The sequence below is a fragment of the Dipodomys spectabilis genome, unplaced genomic scaffold (genome assembly GCF_019054845.1).
Source record: "Dipodomys spectabilis isolate Male_0828 unplaced genomic scaffold, ASM1905484v1 ptg000004l, whole genome shotgun sequence".
NCBI lineage: Eukaryota > Metazoa > Chordata > Mammalia > Rodentia > Heteromyidae > Dipodomys > Dipodomys spectabilis.
The window spans coordinates 3,565,245-3,587,797 of record NW_024870681.1 but is presented as its reverse complement, the minus strand read 5'-3'; the positions used below and the strand labels follow the sequence as shown (position 1 = coordinate 3,587,797).

The following is a 22,553-nucleotide window of genomic DNA, read 5'->3' as shown; positions in this document are numbered from 1 at the left end:
AGGCTTCAAACCCATAATCCTCCCATTTCTACCTCCCACACAGCTAGGATTACAGACACCACCACACCTGGCTTGTGCCAGATTGTGAAATCAGAACTGCTCCATTATGCATACTTCTCTGCCGCAGGCAGTGAGACCTGATGGCTGAGGAAGCAGGGAAGCAGGATCTGAGGGTGTGTGGGAGGGGCTGGGCTGGGACACAGGCCTTGACTCAGGCTGTCTCCCCTAGCTCCACAGCTGGATGGATGTTGGGGAAGGCAGTGCAGAACCTGTTTCCCCTGCCCAACGAACAGCAGCTCAGCTCCAGTTCTCACAGGCTACTTCCATTTGGCTCTGTTTTCAAATCCAGCCACTTCCCTGCTACATTCCCCTGCTCCAGGCTACCAGCCTCTCCTCACATTCTCCCTGTGTCCATTCCATGCTCTCCTCCTCTCTTGCCCACCGCCCCTCCCTGCGCAGGATGGTCCTATGCAAACAAGATGGCCCACTTTAGTCTCTGCTCTACTCAGAACTCTCCAGGACTCCCACTTCAATTCTCTCTTCCCTTAGGCCCTACCGTGCCCCTCAGTCTGGCCTCTGCCAGGACCACTCTCCCCACAGACATCCCCCCTGGAGGGACAGCCCCACTTAAGATGTCTGTGGCATCATGGGAAAGTGCAGGCTGGTCTCGTTTCTTCCTGATTCTCCTTGGCTCTCAACACCACCTTATGGTTTTTGTCCTGATGTTCTCCTCCTGTGCCTCCTGCCCAGAGCATAAGCTCTGAGTCCTGCTGTTTCCCAGTGCCTGGAACAGGACTGGCACATAGTAAGAACACATGACACAAATGGAATATAAAAAATAAAAGATTTAGCCTAGAGATGTGTTAAGGGTAATAGTAAGATTATTTCTATTAAGAGTACAGCACGGTTATGCACAGCTAGTAATACCAGTTTAATCAGGAAGCAGAGATTGAGGGGATAGCAGTTTAAGGCCAGCAAACTGGCAAATAGTGAGACCCCCCCCCCCCATCCAGTCTCAACCAATAGCTGGATGTGGTGGTACACACCTGTCATCCCAGCTAGGCAAGAGATAGCAGTCTAAACTAGCCCTGTGTAAGACATAAAAAAAAGTGAGAACTTGGGCTGGGAAGGTGGCTCAGTGGTAGAGCGCTTGCCTTGCATGCCTGAGGCCCTGGGTTCGATTCCTCAGCACCACATAAGCAAAAAGAAAAAAGCCAGAAGTGGCACTGTGGCTCAAGTGGTGAGTGCTAGCCTTGAGCTGAAGAGCTGAGGGACAGAGCCCAGGCCCAGAGTTCAGGCCCCATAGCTGCCTCCCCCCAAAGAAAGTGAGAACTCCTAGAAAAAATAAAGCAAAAAGGACTGGAGCTATGGCTTAAGAGGTATAGCACCTGTCCCAGTCTCGCAAACGTTTGGCTAATAACAAGAGCAGTAGAAACATCATTGGGTCTTGTCTGTGAAGCCTTTGAGTGGCGTTCTCTACATGGATGAGCTCACTTCTGCCCTCCAAAGCCCTGGGCTGTGTGGTCCATCCTCACCCAACCTGATGAAGGATGGCAAGGCCAGGATGTTAGAAGAGCAAGAGCAGCACTGGATAAGAAGCCAACGTGGGCTCAGGCAAAGCCCTCACTGTCTACCTCTGTCCTGGCCCTGTTGTAGGCAGACTACTGACACTCAGCATCAGGACAGTGGCACCCCTCCCCCAGTGTTGATCACATTTGTCTTCTATTTGTCCTGTGTGTGTGTGTGTGTGCGCGCGCATGTGTGCGCACACTGGGGCTTGAGCTCAGGGCCTGACTCACTTGGCCTTTTCACTCACTGTATCATTGGAGCCACAGCTCCACTTTGGGCTTTTGGATGGTTAATTGGAGATAAGATTCTTACAAACTTTCCTGCTTGCCCTGGCTATAAACCTCAATCTCAGATCTCAGCCTCCTAAGTAGCTAGGATTACAGGTGTGAACCACCAGTACCTGGTTTCTATTTGTCTTTTTCCCCCTAGGTCAATAAGTTCCAGGACTATCAGAAAACAATCTAGCCAGGTGCTGGTGGCTCAGGTCTGTAATCCTAGCTAGTTAGGGGGCTGAGATCTGAGGACTGAGGATCAAAGCCAGCTGGGCAGGAAAATCTGAGAGATTCTATCTTCAAATAACCACCAGAAAACCAGAAGTGGCACTGTGGCTCAAAATTGTAGAGCTCTAGCCTTGAACAAAAGAGCTCAGAGACAGCACCCAGGCCCAGAGTTCAAGCCCCATGACCAACAAAAAACAAAACAACCAATCTGATACATCTATAACATCGTTAATGAAGTCCCCTGAGTTCTTCCTAACAGCTTCTTCATGCTCTAGGGCCCCACCTGGGACACCTGCATTCCAGTTAGCCCTTAATTCTCCTCAGGCTACACCTGTCTAGGACAGCATCTCTAGCTTCTTGTTCCAGATGCCCTTGGCAATGAGGAAGGGCACTAGTCACTGTTTGGTGGACTGCCTCTTAGCTGGGACTTGTTTGGTGTTTCATGGCCACTGCTAGAAGACAGGCACTGCATCTCTCAGAGGGGATGGATTGTGCTTTGCCACCTCAGTGGAGAATTAGCTATATAATTTACCTGGATTTATTCTATTGGGGGTATTAGTTCCTCATTTATTATTCATTCAGCCAATCATTATGGCCTCACAGTTACCTACTTTATACTTTGCAACCTACTGTGTTTTTGCTTCTGCACTGTGCCCTGGTGTCTCTGGTATTCCAGGGGATAGTTGGTAAAATGTGCCCCCAATACCTAATGAAGGATAATTACCCACCATAGCGCAGATGGTTTAGAAAATCAATATCCACATCTGATTTTTTTTTCTTCAGTTATGGGGCTTGAACTCGGGGCCTGGGCGTTGTCCAGGCTTTCTTGCTTTCTTGCTCAAGGCTAGTGCTCTACCACTTTGAGCCACAGCTCCACTTTCAGTTTTATAGGTGGTTAATTAGAGATACAAATTTCACTCTCACCTTCCTGCCCAGGTTGGCTTCAAACGGCGATCCTCAGATCTCAGCCTTCCGAGTTAAATTAGGATTATAGATGTGAGCCACCAGCATCTGGCTCGCAGCTGAATTTTAAACAAATGAAATAGAAACTGCTGGAGTGCATTGCACTGTGCAAGGGAGCACTCCTGCTGAGTGCTGCAAGTATGAAGTTGCTGTGTGGTACAGGCCTGCAAAATATGCTTTCCACAGGTCTCAGTGCACCAGCAGACATGCCCTCCCTCCAGCACCCTGGGCCCTGTCCGTGGTCCTGCCCTGCGTCCTTAATCCTGGTTTCCCACACAGATCGCACCACCGCTGCAGCATTAGCATCTACCAGGGAGTGGGAACAGAGGGAGGAGCTGAGTCTCTCTTAGCTGGTCAAATGGATAGATGAGTAAGGGTCAGAGGAGCAGGCTTATATTAAAGAAATTAATGACACAGACAGGCCCGATTTCCAAGTCATGAGCATGAGAGAAAGGGATGGGGGAGCAGAGGCAAAGGAAAGAATCATGTCAGAGTCAGAGGGACCCAAGGGCCACCACAACCAGAAGCTCTGCACAGTCCAGAACAAAACAGGGGTTTTAATAAAAAGTAGACATTTGGGGGCCACATAGGGAAAGAAGATCTGCCTATTAAATGTAATGAGAATTCGCTGAAGCACGGAAGTGATGATCATTTACTGGGGGGAAAAATTAGGTCACAATCCAGTGTGCGCAGCATGATCTCATTTATCGAGAAAAGCTACATGTAAGCACAGAAACAGCTCTGGGAAGATGTGAGGAGAAGGTCACACAGAGTATCCGTGGGGGACAGAACGTCATAGTTTTATTCTCAAATGTCCATCTTTCCAACTTGCTGTGGACCATATGAACTAGCCTGCGACTATACAGGACTGTGGTCTAATAAGAAAGGTATCCTTGACTGGGCAGAGGTTTCTAAATCAGATCCCTGCAGTTTTCTGTGGTCAGAAACAGGGTGACTGAAAAACACTGGGCACTGCTGAAAGCTAGTGTCCCTTCTCCAGCCATGTGGCATGGTGAGGGTCTCCTGGTCCCATGTTATCGCTAGAAAAACAGTCACATCATCAGTCAACAGCAACTTCGGGTCCCGAAGCCACAGGCTTGGTTCTTGCTGGGCTGGACAGAAATAGCTTGGGGCTTGGAACAGCAGGTATTTAGCATGAAGGGAGATTGGAGAGACCCCGTGGCAAGAGCAAGGGTTAGGGAGGTTTTCAAATATTTTAGTGCTGTCACAAAGGAGAGAAACTCAGGTGAGTCCTCATCCAGAGAACCATGCTGAGGAACTGACAAGCAGATTGGCTGGGGAGTGGCCCCTCTGGAAAGGGGAGGTGCTCATGACTGAGCTGTCCAGCTTAGGGGGTAAGGTGGTGAGGCTTGGGGAAGGTGGATGAGGCCTGTGGCCTCCTGCCAGAGGCTGCTGGGAGGCTGGACGCCAATTCCCACAGCTCAGCCTCTGCTTCTGGAACCACAGATTTCTAGTCAGAACCGGGCAGTTTTTCCTCCATTGGGCCTGGTTGGGACCCACTAGCCCACAGGAGGGGCTCAGAGGAGAATGATCAAGGTGGGCCAAACCCTGAGGAGGTATAGAGAATGCAGAGAGCTTCCTGGGATAGGGTCCTGCCCCACTCTTCTAGGATTCCTGGTGCCCAGGTGCCCGGGGGAAGAGGGATAATTATCCCCTCACTCTTGTCAGGTGACAGGGAGGTACCAACCCAACCAGCCACCACCCAGCAATTCCTATGTTCTAAAATGACAACGTGACCTGTGTCCTGGGCACAGAATGCCAGCCATTGGGCCCAGGCTCCCCCCGTGACAAGCCATTCCAGCTTAAGGCTCTATCTCCAGGAGAAAGGCCCTAGCACTGCGGAGTGGGCTCAGCCAGCTGAGTGGCTTCTCCTGCCCGGGTCACGGCCATCAGTCCCTGTGTGACAGTGGCAAGGAGACCTCCACCTGCTAAGCATTGCTGGCGTCTCCTCTGCCCACCCATGGGGAGCAGCGACCCGGCCATTGCGGCCCCGCAGCCAACTCACCCTGCTCTGCCCCTCATGCGTCCCCGGTGCGCGAATGAACACACTCCCCACACTGGCTCTAGCTCGCCCCCCGCCTGCCGCAGCCAACGAGGCCAGCTAGCTGCCAGTCAGGCCTGCCAGGGAAGCCCAAAGAGGGGGTGACCAGGCCCTGGGCGGGGATCCGGGCTGACCTCAAGCAGACAACACGCAGACAACCTCCCGCGTCCTGGGCAGGGCGGGTACAGCCGAGGCTGCCCAGCACCCCTCCGGTCCCCTGCGCCCCTGGCCAAGGCCAGGCCTGGCTGGGGTGTGACGGTCGGGGTCTCCACCGGCGGGGGTGGGGGTCCCGGGGCCAGATTCTGACAGCTTCTCCCCCCCACACACACACACACATACACGGAGTGGGGTTGCGGGCGGGCAGCGCCGCCCCGGGCCGGGGAGCCCCGGTTCTGCGGGGAGGGGAGCTGCGGAGGGGCCGCCTTACCTCCTCGCCCTGGCCGAAGCGCAGTCCGAGAGCGGCGACGCGCTCCACGCGCAGGAAGCCGTCGGGGTCGCGGCCGCACACCTCGAACACCTCGCGCAGGCGGCGCACGGAGCGCAGCAGAGCCGCGGGGGCCCCCGCCCAGCCCGCGCCGCCCGCCATCCGGGCCGCCCGCAGCTAGCCCGAGCCCCGCGCCGCGCGCCGCGCCCCGACACGCCGCCCGCCCCGCGCCGCCAGCGCCATCGCCGCCGCCGCCAGCGCCATCGCGCGCCCCGGCGCCCGCCCGGGTCTGCGGCGCGCAGCCTCCGCCCGCCCGCGGCCGCTCCAGCCAGCCGCGCGCCGCGGCCCCGCGCCGGGGAGGGCAGGGCGGGGGAGGGGAGGGAGCGAGGGGGAGGGGAGCCTCACGAGGCAGCCGCGCGCGCGCCGCGGCCCCGCGCCCGGGAGGGGGGAGAGGGGAGGGGGGCCGGGGGGACGCGGCAGACAAAAGGAGCCGCGCCGCCTCCCGCGTGGGGCCGCCCACGCCGCGCTCCTCCGCGGACTCAGTTTCCCTCCGGCATCATCGGGATCGTCGCTCCCCGTGGAGAACCCCGAGCGTGGACGCCCCCCCCCCCCCGCGCCGCCACCCTGTGCAGCGAGTGCCCAGAAATTCAGAGTTGTCTCCCCCAAACACGCCCCGCCTCGAATGAGGGGCCTTGCGGCCTCAGCTGCTTCCCATCTACCTGGTTCCCCAGGTGTATTCCACGCTCCATCCATCCATCCACCCCTTGCCGGCCACGCCCTTTGTTACCCAGGGCCCAGCGGGTGTTCCAGGTCATTCCAACCTTAGCGGAGGATTTGTGAACATCCCGACCTAGGGCGCTCCAGGGAGGCTGGGCTACTGACCCTAGGCCACCAGCTTGCCTCCCCGTCTGAATTCTCACCCTTCCTACAAGGGTCCACTTAGCTTTGTAATTCTCAGCGGTGGTGTCCCCAGCATGCAGGGAAACACCCCAGAGCAAGCAAGCGACATCTTAAGGGTCTCATGTCCTTGATCTCCAGCCAAGACCTGGCCCACCCGAAGCTCCTGCCAGGAGAAGGGCCTACCCTCATTAATCTTCAGGACTCAAGGGCACTACTGTGGCCTAGACAGGGTGTAGTGGGAACTGGGGCATTCACTATCCGGCACAAGGACCAGCAGGCCCCACCGCTCTGAGCCTCAGTTTCTACTCGTCTTCCTATTTAGCTGGGATGTGTGTCCTGTGCAAGGGGTGGCTAGGTGGCTCTAGGATCAGACCTGACCTTCAGCTGCCCTCCACACTTGGAGACAAGTCAGAGAGCATCTCCTGGGGGAGAGATTCGTGGGTTTGAGGATGGGAGAGGACACACTGAGAAAACAAGACAGGGCTGTGCACTGGTAGCTCACACCTGTAATCCTAGCTACTTCAGGAGGCTGAGATCTGAGGATCGTGGTTCAAAGCCAGCCCAGATAGTTAAGTCCATAAGACTCTTATCTCCGACTAACCAGCAAAAAGCCAGAAATGGAGCTGTGGCTCAAATGGTTAGAGCACATCTGTAATCCTAGCTACTCAGGAAACCAAGGTCTTGAGGATTGTGATTAGAAGCCAGCGCAGGCAGGGAAGTCCAAGACACGCTTACCTCTAGTCTTAGGCAAAAGAACCTCGGGAAGGTGGCTCAGTGGTAGAGCGCTTGCCTTGCATGCATGAGGCCCTGGGTTCGATTCCTCAGCACCACATAAGCAAAAAGGGAAAAAAAAGCCGGAAGTGACACTGTAAGGAACAGCTCCCAGGCCCAGAGTTCAGACCCCACGACCGGACACCTCCCCCCCCCCCCCAAAAAAAAAGAAACTAGAACCAGCATAAAAAGAAAGGAAGAAAAGAAAAGAACTATGGAGGTGAGGTGAGGTGTGGGAAGAGTGGACTTTTCTCCTAGCTGGAACGCTCAGCACGATAGTCACATTGTTGAGCCTCAGCTTCCTCATCTGGACAATGGAGAGTAATGCCTATTTTACAGTGAGTGTCACTGGAGAAGAGAGGTAATAGGGGTCTGGATATTGCTAGAAACTGGAGTAAGGGGAAAATAAGGGGGGGGGGCAGAGGCTGAAAGTTGGATGGATGGATATCCAGCAAGGCTCCAGGCAGGAAAGTGGGGAGTTGGGGATCCTAATACTTAAAGGTTTTCCCACAGAAAGGAGGCAGGTGCTGCCCCCTAGTGTGAGCTTCAGAAGTAGCCCTCAGAGCTCTCTCCCTAGCAACAAATCCTTCAGAAACCAGGGAAGCTTAGAACCCTCACTAGCCTCTGCTGGCAGAGGTAGGGTCCCAGATCTGAGCACAAACAAATCTCTGGAAAACGTAGCCTGAAGGCAACAACCACGTTTCTACTTCTTTTCTCTACAGACAGGATCACAACAAATTTAGAAGTTCCTTCCTCAGGGAGGCCTTCCTAACTCCTGATGTTCTTGCCATCAAACCTTTGCAGATTTGCTTTGATGCCTCCATCATGTGGACTTGGCACGCCTCTGCCATCGTGCTGCTCAGCACAGCATGAGTTTGTTGTCGTTTATTTGTTCATTATTTTTTTCTGTGCTGGTCTTATTGCTTGAACTCAGGATGCTGTTTTTTGTTTTGTCCGTTGTAGGGCTTAAACTCTGGGCCTGGGCACTGTCCCTCAGCTCTTCAGCTCAAGGCTAGTACTCTACCACTTGAGCCACAGCGCCATTTCCAGTTTTCTGGTGGTTTATTGGAGATAAGAGTCTCACGGACTTTCCTGCCCTGGCTGGCTTTGAACCGTGATCCTCATATTTCAGCCTCCTGAGTAGCTAGGGTTACAGGCATGAGCCACCGGCACCCAGCTGTATTTGGTTTATTTTTTCCCTCCAGGCTAGCACTCTACCACTTGAACCACAGATCCACTTCTGGCTTTTTGCTGGTTAACTGGAGATAAGTCTCATGGACTTTTCTACCTGGGCTGGCTTCAAATTGTGATGGTCAGATCTCAGAATTTCTGAGTAGCTAGGATTATAGGCATGAGCCACTAGTACTAGGCTCACTTTTTAAAATTTTACAATAATTGTTGAGTGTGCTAGAGACAGAAGAGGAGAGCAGCCCCAGTCCCTGTCCCTGTAGAATGAGATACGGTGTGATCTTTGCTGAGCTCTGGGATCCCAGAAGCACCTATGGAGCACTTACTCAAAGGATCTTGGGAGATGGTGCCATTTTCAAAGTCCTTGGATCCTGGGATCCCAAAGTCTCTCAATACCTTGATCTAAGAGCCATAAGTGCATGTTCCTGTAGGGTCCACTGCAGGGCTGTGAAGTGCAGGCTAGAGAAGTTGCCCTAGGGAGGCAAGAGGCCCTTCAGACAGAGGGTGAGTAAGAAAAGTTGAGTCCTTAGTCTCCTCCAGCAGGTCTCTGATTTTCCAGGTTGCAGCGGGAAACATAGGAGGAAAGAGCAGCCATGATTCCAATCCGTTTTCGAAGAAGAAGAGTGAGTTTCCTCAGGTCTCTACCTGCTGGCACTAACTGCAGTCCTGTCACCTGCCCTGGCTGGCCTGCTTTGGTGCCTTCCTTCTTTCTCGACTCTCCTTTATCCATCTGAATATTCTAGCTCCTGCCTGACTCCTTCCCTCTGGCCATTTCCCTTCCTTCCAGGTAGCACTACCCGAAGGCTTCAGTGACCTTCTCTCACCTCGGCCTGCCTGTCCCACAGCTTTCTGCACAGAGGTGAATCGGCAAGGTATGGAGCCCACCTCCTGGCCGTGGGGAGGGTCTGTGAGCTTTTATGTGTAAATACCAGACCAGTGCCAGCCAGCACCACCTCTTGCCCCTCGTGTGACAAGGGTACCTGAGAAGTAGGTCTGAAAAACTGGGATGACCATGAGCTCCTCAGGGGCTGTCCGTCGCTCTTGATCTAGCTGCCACAGCACCCCCTACATACACAATGAAGCTCCAAGAAGGGGTGCATTAAGGAAGGGAAGAAATGGGTAAGTTCTGTTTGGGCCACCAAGTTTCTTATAATTTATGACAGCATCACCACCACAGGAAGTGGTGGTTGTGGCACAGGTATGATGTATAAGCTGCTGAATATGATGAGGAGCCAGATTTGGGGATCAAGGTCAGCTGAGCCGGGCACCAAAGGCTGCTGCTCTTTTCAGTCCCAGGACTCTCAGCCAGTTTTCCTGTCAGCTGGGGCTGCCTGCCTTGCAGAGATGCTGCAGGTATTTGGGGAGATAATGTACGCAACATAGCTCTCCTGTCTGGCATGGCCTGGGGCGGCACGTGGTGGCTAGTGTGTGTGTCAGTGGACAGGCTCAGGAGCAGCCTCTACTGGGCTGTATTTTTTTTTTTTGTCGGTCGTGGGGCTTGAACTCTGGGCTTGGGCGCTGTCCCTACACTCTTCAGCTCAAGGTGAGCACTCTACTGCTTGAGCCACAGCGCCACTTCTGGTTTTCTAGTGGTTTATTGGCAATAAGTCTCTTGGACTTTCCTGCCCAGGCTGGCTTTGAACGGTGATCCTCAGATCTCAGCCTCCTGAGTAGCCAGGATTACAGGCGTGAGCCACCTGCACCCAGCTTGGGCTGTACTTCTGTACTTGGTTCTTTGTGCCTTGATTGATTTGTCTGGGCATCTGGAAATGCAGAATTCACAGCTTCTCAGGCTCATAACCTTTTTTTTTTTTTTTTTTTAGTCATGAGTAATTATCACTTTGGAGGGAAAGGTGGTGTGAAATGTTTTCTTTTCTTTGTGCTGGTCCTGGGGCTTGAACTCAGGGCCTGGGTGCTGTCCTTGAGAGTTCAAGGCTAGTGCTCTACCACTTGAACCACAGCTCTACTTCTGGCTTTTTGGTGGTTAACTGGAGACTTTCCTGCCTGGGCTGGCTTTGAATCATGGTTCTTGGATCTCAGTCTCCTGAGTAGCTAGGATTATAGGCGTAAACTGTCGCTGCCTGGCTGAACTTATTTTTCTACCTGTGTCAGAATTCATCTCCCATCTCAGAGGTATAGGAGTTGCTACAGCAGCGCTGGGAGGGGGTCCGGGGCCCTGGCTGGACTGGGGCTCGGGGTGGGATGGGGAGGGAGATCAGTGAGGCATCATCGTGACATCTTATCCCTCTGCTGTTGCTGGAGCTCATGTCAGGAGATGTGATCGATCACCCAGAACCTTCTCTGGCCTTCAGAAGCAGGGCCAGCTGATGGCTAAAATTCCTTCTGGGATTCTAAGAAACTGCAAAACCTTACTTATTCTACCCAACTGGGCTCCATCTCCTATTGGTTCAGCAATGGCCCGAGGGATATTGGGGCAGGACAGCAGTGTACCCCTGTAGCTTTAGGAAGCAGCTGCCTCTGTGGGTTTCACCTGGCATCACAGAGACCTGAACATTGTTCTGCTTTCTGCTGCCCTCTTCGGCTTAAAACTCCTAAACCCTCAGGCTGGGCCTAAGCAGAAAAGTGCTTTACAGCCGGAGGCCTTTTTGATACCATCATCTATCACATGTGGGCACTCATTTATTGAGCACTTACTATATTCCGGGCCTCCTGTGGTACAGTCTCCAGACTCAACCAGGAGTGGATCCAACAATGACTGCTTTCTTGGCACAAGCTGTTCCTTTTTCTGGTTGTTCCTCCACCCATTCCCAGTCATTCATCTTCAGATGCTACCCCATCCCAGAAGCCCTTCCTGAGAGCCTTGCTGCTCTGTCTTTCAGAACTGAGTGGTAGAGGGCCAACCATGAGCCAAAAAGCCCAGTGAGAGCTTAAGGCCCTGAGTTCAAGCCTCAGTACTGACACAAAAAGAGGAATAAAGGAAGATCTTGCCTCAGCCCTCCGAGTGCGGGGTTACAGGTGTGAGCCATCAGTGCTCTGGCAAGAATGTCAATTTTTTTCTGGGGGGGGGAGGGGAAGGGGTACTGTTCCTGAGCCTTGAACTCAAGGTCTGGGTGCTGTCCCTGAGATTTTTTTGCTCGAGGCTCTCTACCACTTGAGCCACACAGCTCTACTTCTGGCTTTTTTTTTTTTTTGGTAGTTAATCGGAATAAAAGTCTCATGGACTTTACTGCTTGGGCTGGCTTTGAACCACAATCCTCAGATCTCAACCTCCTGAATAGCCAGGATTACAGGTGTGAATCACCAGCAACCAACTCAAGAATGTCAATCTTGAGATGCTGCTTTCTGCTGCTCTTCGCCCTCCTGTGCAGTTTGTCTACAGCCTATTACCTCCAACACCCCATGCGCTCTGATGCCCTTCCTGCAACTGCTCTCTGGACACACCTCCACTTCCATACCCTCCTTGCTAATATCCAGCCCTCCATTCCCAATATCCAACTCCTCAATCTCTAATCTTGCCAGTCCCCTGCACCTCTCCAAGAACCCTATCCATCCCCACAGACACTGAGTTCGACTGCATTCTCACTAAATTATGAACCTATAGGGCACAGGCCAAGCTTTCTTTTCTATCTGCAGTGCCTAGTACAGGAATGGACATAATTAGAACCAACTGAAATGTTTCTCTGAACAAGGAATACAATTAGTGGAGGTTACAATTGCATATAATTTTCTTCCCATAAAAGTATTTAAAGTTAGGGCTGGGAATGTGGCTTAGTGGTAAGAGTGCTTGCCTTGTGTGCATAAAGCCCTGGGATCGATTCCTCAATACCACATAAACAGAAAAAAACTGGAAATAGTGCTGTGCCTCGAGTGTTAAGAGTGCTAGCCTTGAGCAAAAAGAAGCTCAGGGACAGTGCCCAGGTCCTGAGTTTAAGCACTGGGACTGGTTAAAAAAAAAAAAAAAGTATTTAAGTTTGGCAGTGCTCTCTGAACTGAGCCAGAAAGGTCCTATTAAGGTCCCGCTGACTCCCCTGTTTTCTAGGGAGGAAGAGGTCCCCAGTGGGGAAGTTGTGAACCCTGTACTCCTGGGAGCTTAATCTTCTGTCCAGCATAAACACATAGTAAAGGATACAGAAAAATTTCAATGTGCTCTTTTGGATATAATTCAAACATATAGAGGTAATTTAGCCTAATTAGGTAAAATTAGGCAAAGATATACGAAGCTACTTTAGAACCTTAAATGTGCAGATGGTATATACACATACATTTAGACTCCTCCTTCTCTTGAGAAAGGGTTTCGCAATGGAGTCCAAGCTGGCCTTAATTTTTCAATCCTCCTGCCTTAGCTTCCTCAGCGCTAGAATTATATGTACCATCATGCCTGACTAGAGAGTGTTTTTCTTCTTTTTGGTGCTGAACATGGAACCCAGGGTTTTGCGCCTACCAGGCAAAGTCTAGAGCACCAAGTTAACTCCAGCCCACTAGAAGATCCTTTTGTTTTTGTCTTTTCTTTTTCTTTTGGCACTGGGGACTGGACTCACCCAGGATGTTGTACTTGCTAGGCAAGCGCTTTACCACTGAGCTACACTCCAGCCCTAGAAGGTGCTTTTGTAATTGCACATCACAATATGAAATTTCCACTTGTGATCAGGCAGTGGCCTGATATGTAAGGGATTTGAACCAAGCATGATGAGAATGACAGTGCTGAGGTGGGGTCCTAGTATTTATGGAACACAACCTTGCAAAAGGGCTGCTTTTGAATTGGCAGCCAAGTGCCACTAAGGAATTCTTACATGGAATTTGCTTTGGTATGGTGTGATGGCAGGCCTGGGTTCTTAGGGGCATTGCTTTTCCCGGAGAGTGTGGATAGGCTGTGTTCTGCTGCACAGTGAGCAAGGCACGTTTTATGAATGTGTATTAAGGCAGAACTAGGTATGAGGCAGATGCCCAAAGACCCCTAAATGCCTGGCACCACCAGTGTGTGGGTATTATTTTCTGGAAAAAGAGGAACATTGGAATTGGAGGTCCCAGCATGTTTTGTTCTTCCCTGACTCCCCATGAGGACAAGTACTTCAGGCCAGACAGCTCAGAATAGTCAATGGGCCTAAGCAAAGCCTGTGCAGGCAAATCTAAGGCCCACCAAAGACACAATGTCCTGGTCAAGGCCCTCATCAAGGAGTATCCAAGGAATGGAGAAGTGTGATCTGGATCACTCCCTAGACATCCCTAACTTTGACTATAGAGCTTTAGGTCTCAGGGAAAAGAGAGCTATCTGTAGTGTTTCATTTCCAATTCTCACTTCTAGGGATTGAAACTGCCTGAGCAGCTTGTTTTTCTTGTGCCAGTTATGGGGTTTGAACCTCGGACCTGGGGGCTGTTCCTGAGCTTTCATGTTCAAGATAAGCGCTCTACCACTTGAGACACAGCTCCACTTCTGGCTATTATCATTATCATTATTATTGTTAATTATAGATAAGAGTATAAGAGTCTCATGGGAGCCTGGTGATGGTGGCTGAAGCCTATAATCCTATCTACTCAGGAGGCTGAGGTCTGAGGATCATAGCTCAAAGCCAGCCAGGGGAAGCAAAGTCTGTGAGACTCTTTATTTCCAATTAACAACTACAAAACTGGAAATGGTGGTGTTGCTCAAAGTGGTAGAGTATAAGCCTTGAGCAAAAAGAGCTCAGGAACAGTGCCTAGACCCCAAGTTTACTTCTTATGACTGACAAAAAAGTCTCATGTGCTTTTCTGCCTGGGCTGGCTTCAAACTGCAATCCTCAGATCTCAGCCTCCTGAGTAGCAAGGTTACAGGTATGAACCACTGGTGCCTGGCCCTGAGAGGCTTGTATACAAAATCTTTGTCTCCCAGAATCCCAACCCTGGAGTTCAATGGCACCTTGCTCTGTCCTGCAGGTCTATTTTGTTTCACTGTCATTTTCCTGAAGACAGCTGTGTCCTGCCCAGTAGGTTGTAGAGGATTCTTTCCCCACTAGGAGTGGGAGGCCGGTCTGTATCATGGGCCAATAAAATACAGAATGTCTCAAGGGTGTGGCTTCCAGTGTTCACACACAGCGCCTTCCAACGTGGCGCAGGGGAAGGAACTCAGGCTACTGAGAACTGTACAGACCTGTGCGCGTGCTGGCGGCCCTGAGGGGGGGATCGGTGGACAGCATGTCTGACAGCTTACTTGAAAATGCGTCATCCTACCCCACCAAGTCATTCTGCAGTTGTGGCATGCCTTAAAAAAGTGTCTTGCAAAAATCAGTTTCCTTTTAGTTTAGAGAGGCTCTGGAAATAGATCTTTCCCATTGGGAGAGGGGAGGAGGAGATGAGCCAACAACTCCCTCAAAAGAACAGAAGTGGCCTTAGTGTTTCAGGGAGGAAGAGCTGCGTGTGAAGAAATGAACTCCTCACATTTTAGAGCAGATTGAATTTACATTTTACTTAAAAAAAGGGGGGTGGTGGTGGAGGTACATACATGAAAGGAAGGGGGGTGACGATGTGAAGTGGGTTCCAGGACCCTCCCTGCAGTGGTGGTGGCATCTGCTGGCGGCATGCCGCTCACACAGGAACAAGGCTGGAACCAAGGGCACCCCGGGCTTCGGGCCAGATGGAAAAGGGAGTCGTTATCATACACATGGAAGTTTACAATACACAGCATTTGTCTGTAAAGGATGTAACGCAGTCGCAGGAAGAATTAACAATACTAACAGGAGAATAATCAAATTTTTGTTTGTTATCCATGTACAGCAACTAACTGCTTTACAAAAAAAGCAAAATAATACAATATATCATCACATGTATTTACAGTGTAGTAAATATACTTTTCTGTCAAATTTTACACAAACTATTTACAGGTGAATATACTGCATTAAAAAAAAAACTGTGGCAGACACTAAGTGAACTTTTGTACAAGTCCATTGCATAAGAATAAGTCATGCCTCATTATGCTGGGGAGAAATGGAGAAATAAAAACCCCTGCCCCCAAAGAAACAAAACAAAACAAACCCAGACTCCCAAAGAAATGGAAAAACCTACAAACCCAAAGCAGCGCTGGCTCACACTGTCCTCAACCAGGACTTGCACCCACGGGGTGAAGGCTGCCGGTGATGTCCTGCTGCCTGCGACGGATGACGCAGACAGGATCTGCATGGTGGCAAGCTCGGCTAGCCCCGGGAGGGGAGCACTGGCCCAGAAGACCAAAGAGGCCAATTACACATCGCACAAATAGGACTGAGTTATTGTTTTCTTCTTGAAAAAGCTGGGGCGGGGGGTGGGGGGGGGGTGGGGGAGGGGAACTTTTATAAACCCCAAATAAATGACAGAACTTACATCAAATTAGGCAAATGGGCCACTTCTTCAGAACTTCAGGATTTCTTTTGTAAGTGACAAGTAACAGGACTAAACAAGTGTCTCATTTCTCTGGGGAAGCCTATTGGTCAGATATAATCTCATGTTGGTTTTAGTTACTTGGACTTTCCTTAAAAGTCCAAAGTTCTTTAAATAAGGTGAAATTTAAATCTTAGTTTTCAAATTCCCAGGATGGACTGGCCAAAAGTATTTTTGCAGTTCAAAGAAGGCTCCATTTTGATTTGTGCAACGCGGATCACTTTCTGAGGTACTTCAAGTGGATTCATCCTATTCATTACACTAGAGGGAAATAATAAATTTAAGAAACATCGTATGTTCGTAAACTTGTTTATGGAAAGATCAGTATTTCTAACAGTAAACCTTTGGAAGTTTCTCTATTTGATGGGAGAAGCAAAACAGCATAACGCCCACCATTGTATGCACCAAATCAACAGAGAGGAAAAACAGCCAACCACAATTATTAAAGGCTTGCGCTGCCTTCTGTACCAGGAGTGAGGTGACACCACAGGCAGGAGCTCCGCAGTCCAGGCCGTGCGGGAGCTGGTGTCCTTGGCACTGCGTTGCTTTTCTGTTTCTTAGTTCTGATTTTGGCTTCTTTATATCTTACTTGCTCTGTTATTTTATATATCTTACACGAATACAGCCTCAATATAAGTTAAAAAAAAAAGCATTTGTTACCTGCATGTCTTCTATATTTTCCAACAAGTCTATATTAAAATGACTATTAATACTAGGGTTTTTATTTTTTTAACTTTTTTTTTTTTGGCAAATGGTTCTTTTCCCCAGGACTGTAAACAAATTAAAAAAATTAAATTCTTGTTATTTCTGAATATCAAAAGCAATTTTATTTACATTAACATATTACATTGTTATTGTGTGGATAAGTGTGAGATATTATTAAAATCAGAACACTTAAATGTACCATTATGTATTGAGTTAGCTGTGGAATTTAATTTACTGAAACCCACTAATGAACTAGCACTATAAGAACTCCCCATCTCCCCTGATTTCTTTTCTGACTCTCTTAAAGCCATGTCGTAACATATAAAGGGAATGTAGGAATGTGAAGATAATACATTTTGTAATAAATACAGTCTAGTCCTACACTGGAGAATCCAGATACCAGTAGGCTCACCGAAATGAAATTATTTTGCACTGCAGTTCTACAAATACACTGGGTCCACATAATTCTGGAAGTGCCTATGCCATGAGATCTCATCCCATTCAGTAAAGAGCAGCTCTAGAGGCCCCCAGGGACGCACCACTGCAGGCTCATCAGGATTTTCACAGTGATCAAGTGCGATCCTGGCACACAGAACCCAAGTGCTTTGCTAGAGATTCCTGATTTCTTGGAGGAGAGGAGAAGACCAAAAGATTTTTAAAATACATCTTATCAAAGAAATTTATAATTTATACAACATAGTCTCTTTGAAAATTATTTAACAAAATAAAAAATATCAGCTACTTTGAAAGTCACGTACCATTCCTTTTTGCTATAGAGCTAATGCAAACAAGTGTGAAAATTACCTTCTGGGAACAAGTTTCAACACTTTGTTCACGGATTACCCTGCTCAGAACTATTTAGGAAAGAATAGGAGGCAAAGAAATGCATAATGACTATACTTAGTATAGTTTGGCTTATAAAAAACAAAAAAAATTCAGCTCTTTAAAGGTTAGAAGGTAACTGGAGGAAAAGAAAGGAAAAAAAAAAAACTAATGTAGATGACTGAGTTTGGATAAGGCCTCAGAATCCATAGTTTTAATTCAGTAATGTTAAGATATATGTGGCCATGCTTATTTTCCTGTATTTATTGCTAATGCTCAAGTGTTAGTATTTCTTAAGAATCTACTACAAAAATCCTAGTTCCCCGCCCCCCAACCCCCCAAAGTACCTCGCCTCGCCTGTAGCTTTATGGCGTGAAGTCTCTGAGGCTGACTTCTATGGTTCCTTCAGCTTCAGAGGGGGAAAAAGTCCACAGCTAAAAGTCAGGTCAAATGCACTGGGGTTATGTTCTTATTTTCCCATAAACTTTTAGCTTGAGTAGTGTGGAAACCAGACTAACACTTCACTTTGTGTGATGGATATAGGAAAACAAAGAAGGCAGCACCCTGTGCAAAGGGCTATTACCACTGGCCAGTAGTAGCAGATGAGAGTTCATTCATGGTCTCTCCCAACTAGGATGTTCTCCATTCAGGAATCCTGACCTTTCAACTTCCTTTTCAGTTGTCTACCTTTTGCTTACATCAGTTATATGCCAAAAGTAGAAGAAAAAAAAAATGAAAGAAAAAGCATTAAATTTAGTCAATGCTTCCAAGAGTTGAGCATCTGGCAACATGGCTGACTGGATGGTTCATTATAAAACAGAAGTGCAGCATTGCAAGGTGGGGCTGGGGCAAGGCTAGGGAAAGGTCACTATTGAGGAGCCCATGTTGGTTTTAAAAAAAGAAAGCAAACAAGGTTCACATCATCTTCTTAATGCTATTACGTTTGAAGCTGCCAGCACTTCTTTGCTTCTGTACTTGGCTTGCGGATCCATGGCGAGTTCGTCCACTGTTACAGTGGCCAGAGGTTGGGGAGAGTTCCACATTCTCCTTGTCAATTCCTAGACAGAAACAGAGTAGCCAGTTACTTCCTCCTCTGCTGTTAAGCTTCAGGACCCAAATCTCATTCATTGTGTATGAGATACAACCTTGTCAATCTTTTCTGAATATTCCATTTTCATAGTCAACTACTAGAATGTTTATAAAGTCTTTGTCATGGGCTGGGAAGGTAGCTCAGTGGTGGAGTGCTTGCCTTGCATGCATGAGGCCCTGGGTTCGATTCCTCAGCACCACATAAGCAGAAAAAGCCAGAAGTGGTGCTATGGCTCAAGTGGTAAGAGTGCTAGCCTTGAGCTGAAGAGCTCAGGGGCAGCGCCCAGGCCCAGAGTTCAGGCCCCACAACCGACCAAAAAAAAAAAGAAAAAAAGAAAAGAAAAAAGAGTCTTTGTCATACAGAAAACCTCACATTTGTTGAGCCAAATGTGCTATCATTGCAGAAAACAGAAGAAAGGTGTTGCAAGGTAAAGCTAGAGGCAAGCAGGCTTGAATAGAGTGAAATGCTAGCAGCCACTAGGGAAGACTAGAGCTCCTTCCTCCAAATCATTCCAGAAGCATCCAGCAGAGGGCAGCTTCTAACCACACATTCTCTAGTCACAGAAGGTACTGCTCTTTCTGCAAATCTTTCATTAAAAAAAAACAAAACACTATTGTTTTGAATTATGTGACTATTCCAAAGAAGCTCAAACATTTACCAAGGAAAAAATGAATTACAAAAGTTATCCTCTAGAATCTGCTTTTTTCAATTATGGCAAGTCATTCGTTGTATACCTTTCAATGGGAAACGTATTAATTTCTCTCATGGAGACTAAACCTCCAACAGCTGACCCTGCAGTAAATGTTATAAATTATATAGTAACTACAGAAAAGTATCCACAACAAAAAGATTATAAGATAGACAAGTAAAAGGAGCAGGAAAGGAGTGAGAGCAGAAGGTAGTGACTGAGGCAGTACAGGGGTGGCTTTTGGGTGCTGGTAATACTTTTGGGTGCTGGTAATACTTTTGGGTGCTGGTAATACTTTTGGGTGCTGGTAATACTGTATTTCATGATCTGAATGTTGTAATTTCAAGCTGTATTTAAAAGTTCATTAAATTTTAAACTTATGACTTGAGTATTTTTTGCACCTTAAAATAGCATGATGATGGGGCTGGGAAGGTGGCTCAGTGGTAGAGTACTTGCCTTGCATGCATGAGGCCCTGGGTTCCTCAGCACCTCATAAGCAGAAAACAAGCCGGAAGTGGCGCTGTGGCTCAAGTGGTAGAGTGCTCACCTTGAGCTGAAGAGCTGAGGGATAGCACCCAGGCACAGAGTTCAGGCCCCATGACTGACCCCCCAACCCCCCAACCCCCCAAATAGCATGATGATATACATCACTGGAATAGCTACTGTTGGGAGAATACCATATTCTTATTTTGCATAGGGGAAAATACATATGGAAAAAATGAAAAAGAAGAAAAAGGTTGGGAAAACATTTGTTTTACTTTCTTGGGTGATTTTTACTTTATCAGTACTGTTTGAATTTTTAGATAATCATATTATGACTTCAATTATGTAAAGAAAAGAAACTGGAAGCTGGATGCCAGTGGCTCACACCAGTAATCCTAGCTACTCAGGAGGCTGAGATCCAAGGATCCTGGTTCAAAGCCAGCCCGGGGAAATAAAGTCTGTGAGACTCTTCAATAAACCACTAGAAAACTGGAAGTGGCACTGTGGCTCACTTGGTAGAGCACTATAGCCTTGAGCTGAAGAGCTGAGGGACAGCAACCAGGCCCAGAGTTCAAGCCCCATGACAAAAAAAAAAGAAAGAAAAAAAAAGTTTTTTTCACATGCTGGTACAGTGGCTGAGCCTCAACTGTCTCCTTTAATCCCCACTGGAGATTTGGGATTTAATCCCCACTGGCCCTTTGGTAGTTAATTGGAAATAAAAGTCTCATGGGTTTTTCTGTGCAGATCTCAGCCTCTTAAATAGATAGGATTATAGGCATGAGCCACTAGCATCTGGATTGGAAAATCATTTTTAAAAAGCAATTAAAGCTGGGTGCAGGTGGCTCATGCCTGTAATCCTAGCTATTCAAGAGGCTTAGATCTGAGGATCACCATTCAAATCCAGCCCTGGCAGGAAAGTCTGTGAGACTCTTATCTCCAATAAACCATTAGAAAACCAGAAGTTGTGTTGTGGCTCAATCGATAGAGTGCTTGCCTTGAGCTGAAGAGCTGAGAGATAGTGCCCAAGCCCAGAGTTCAAGACCTATGATTGACAAAAAAAAAAAAAAAAAAAGCAATTAAAGTGGGTCTGGGAAGGTGGCTCAGTGGTAGAGTGCTTGCCTTGCATGCATGAGGCCCTGGGTTCAATTCCTCAGCACCACATAAGCAGAAAAAGCCGGAAGGGGCACTGTGGCTCAAGTGGTAGAGTGCTAGCCTTGAACTGAAGAGCTGAGGGACAGCGCCCAGACCCAGAGCTAGGCCCCACGACCGACCAAAAAAAAAAAAAAGCAATTAATCATATATAGTACTTTGAAAAAGGAAAATTATATGAAGAATGATCATAGTATTTGAAATATGGCATTTAAGTTTCTACACATAATTTTTTCTTCCTGGGCATCATTTTTTTTTAATAATCCTTTTTTAAAATAAAATTAAATGTAGAAATGCCTCTAGAGCTGGGGAAAACTCTGAGCCTGCTCACACAGGACCATGCCCGTCCTGCTCTGGTCAGGCTACATTTTCAGTTCCCGAGAAAGCTCTGGGGTTGCAGTAGTGCTTCTTTTCACCAAGGTCTTCCTGGAACTCTAGCTCTGAGCTCTTTTAGGACTCAAAAGCACTAAGTTTCCTTCTTACCTCAAGGTGGACATAAAAAGTAAAACCCATGAACTGACAGGCACCCAACTTACTACTTTCAATTCCCCACAGGCACACTGAAATTAAACACTGCAGAAGAAGTGAAGTTCTCTATAGCAGTGTATTAATGGCACAATGTTATAATAAAAAAATGTGGTTCCAGACAAAGACAATATTCTAAATAAAAGGTGTTACTGACTAAAGTTGTAAAATGAGTTCTGTGGGGACAAGAACTACTAGTAGTTTTGTGTCTCTCTCCTCGATAGAATGAGTTCCTTGAAGGCAGGTATCAGGGTTTATTTCAACAGTTAGTGATCTACACAGCTCCTGTTTGACAAATAATGAAACACTTGAGTTATAGAGAAGCTGAGAAAAAAATGGATTAAATCTGTCAGAAGTTACCCAAGGAAAACAAAAGACCAAAAATAATGGAAATCTCCTACCGCCTTCCCAGGAGCACTTGTCATTTGCCTGATTGAATTGCTTAGTTTATTACACATGCAATATGGAAGCCCCATCAGAAAACTCTTCCTACACATAATATGCCAGCAAATATGTTTGAGGGCCAAAATTTGAGCTTTGGTTGGATCAGAACTTTTATTTGGCTCTAGATCCTTTGTTCTTTCTTTTTGGGTGATGACTGAACTAAGGAGAGATTGTACACTTTAAAATTCATGGCTCTACCACTAAGCCACACTGTCAACTTCCTTGTCTTTTAGGATTTTTTCTCTGTGGGTGGTGATACTGGGAGTTTAAACTCAGGGCCTCTTGGCATCTAGCCTCCTTGCCTCTAGTTCTTAACCTAGAAATTAAAGGGAACAAAAGGGATGTTAGAAAAGTCAGATAAAATAATCTGTGCAAAGAATTTTTTGGGCATTTATAAAATAATTACTGTGTAAACTAAAATGATTCTAGTAACTCAAATTAAAAAAAAGACTAAATGATATATTAAAAGGAATTTTAGAACAAAAAAGAACTTAAATTTTATGCCAGAATTTGTAAAATTATTGAGATTAATGTAAATAAACATAAAACATAATAACAATTCTTAGAAAGCTATGTTAACCATAGCTTGCTTTTATGCTATAGTACATACATTTACAGCGACATGGTAAATATACAATTAAATTATTTGGTGTAGGGCTGCGAAGGTGGCTCAGCAGTAGAGTGCTTGCCTTGCATGTGTGAGGCCCTGGGTTCAATTCCTCAGCACCACATAAACAGAGAAGGCCGGAAGTGGCGCTGTGGCTCAAGTGGTAGAGGGCTAGCCTTGAGCTGAAGAGCTGAGGAACAGCGCCCAGGCCCAGAGTTCAAGCCCCACAACCAACAACAACAAAATATTTGTAATTTGAGCTGAATATACAAAATTATAAACTATAGGAATTTATAAAGAATTTTAATGAGCTTTC

At 47.7% G+C, this 22,553-nt stretch overlaps 2 protein-coding genes across 7 annotated transcripts in view; both read right to left on the bottom strand.

Moving 5' to 3' along the window:
* The window catches only part of Rab11fip4 (RAB11 family interacting protein 4), a 95,605-nt gene extending 89,861 nt beyond the window's left edge, over positions 1–5,744 (bottom strand). Inside the window, exon 1 of the mRNA XM_042691524.1 lies at positions 5,522–5,744. Within this exon, the coding sequence (XP_042547458.1) occupies positions 5,522–5,680 (159 nt within the window). The 5' untranslated portion in view covers positions 5,681–5,744. The remainder of the gene's footprint in view (positions 1–5,521) is intronic.
* A 9,304-nt stretch (positions 5,745–15,048) lies between these two features.
* Nf1 (neurofibromin 1) overlaps positions 15,049–22,553 on the bottom strand; it is a 243,895-nt gene continuing 236,390 nt past the window's right edge. For 5 of the 6 annotated variants that reach the window (XM_042691659.1, XM_042691675.1, XM_042691683.1 and 2 more), the window contains one exon: positions 15,896–18,309. In XM_042691659.1, the coding sequence (XP_042547593.1) occupies positions 18,167–18,309 (143 nt within the window). In that variant the 3' untranslated portion in view covers positions 15,896–18,166. Of the gene's footprint in view, positions 15,522–15,667; positions 18,310–22,553 lie in introns of those variants that run through there. The other variant, XM_042691650.1, reaches the window with a different exon arrangement.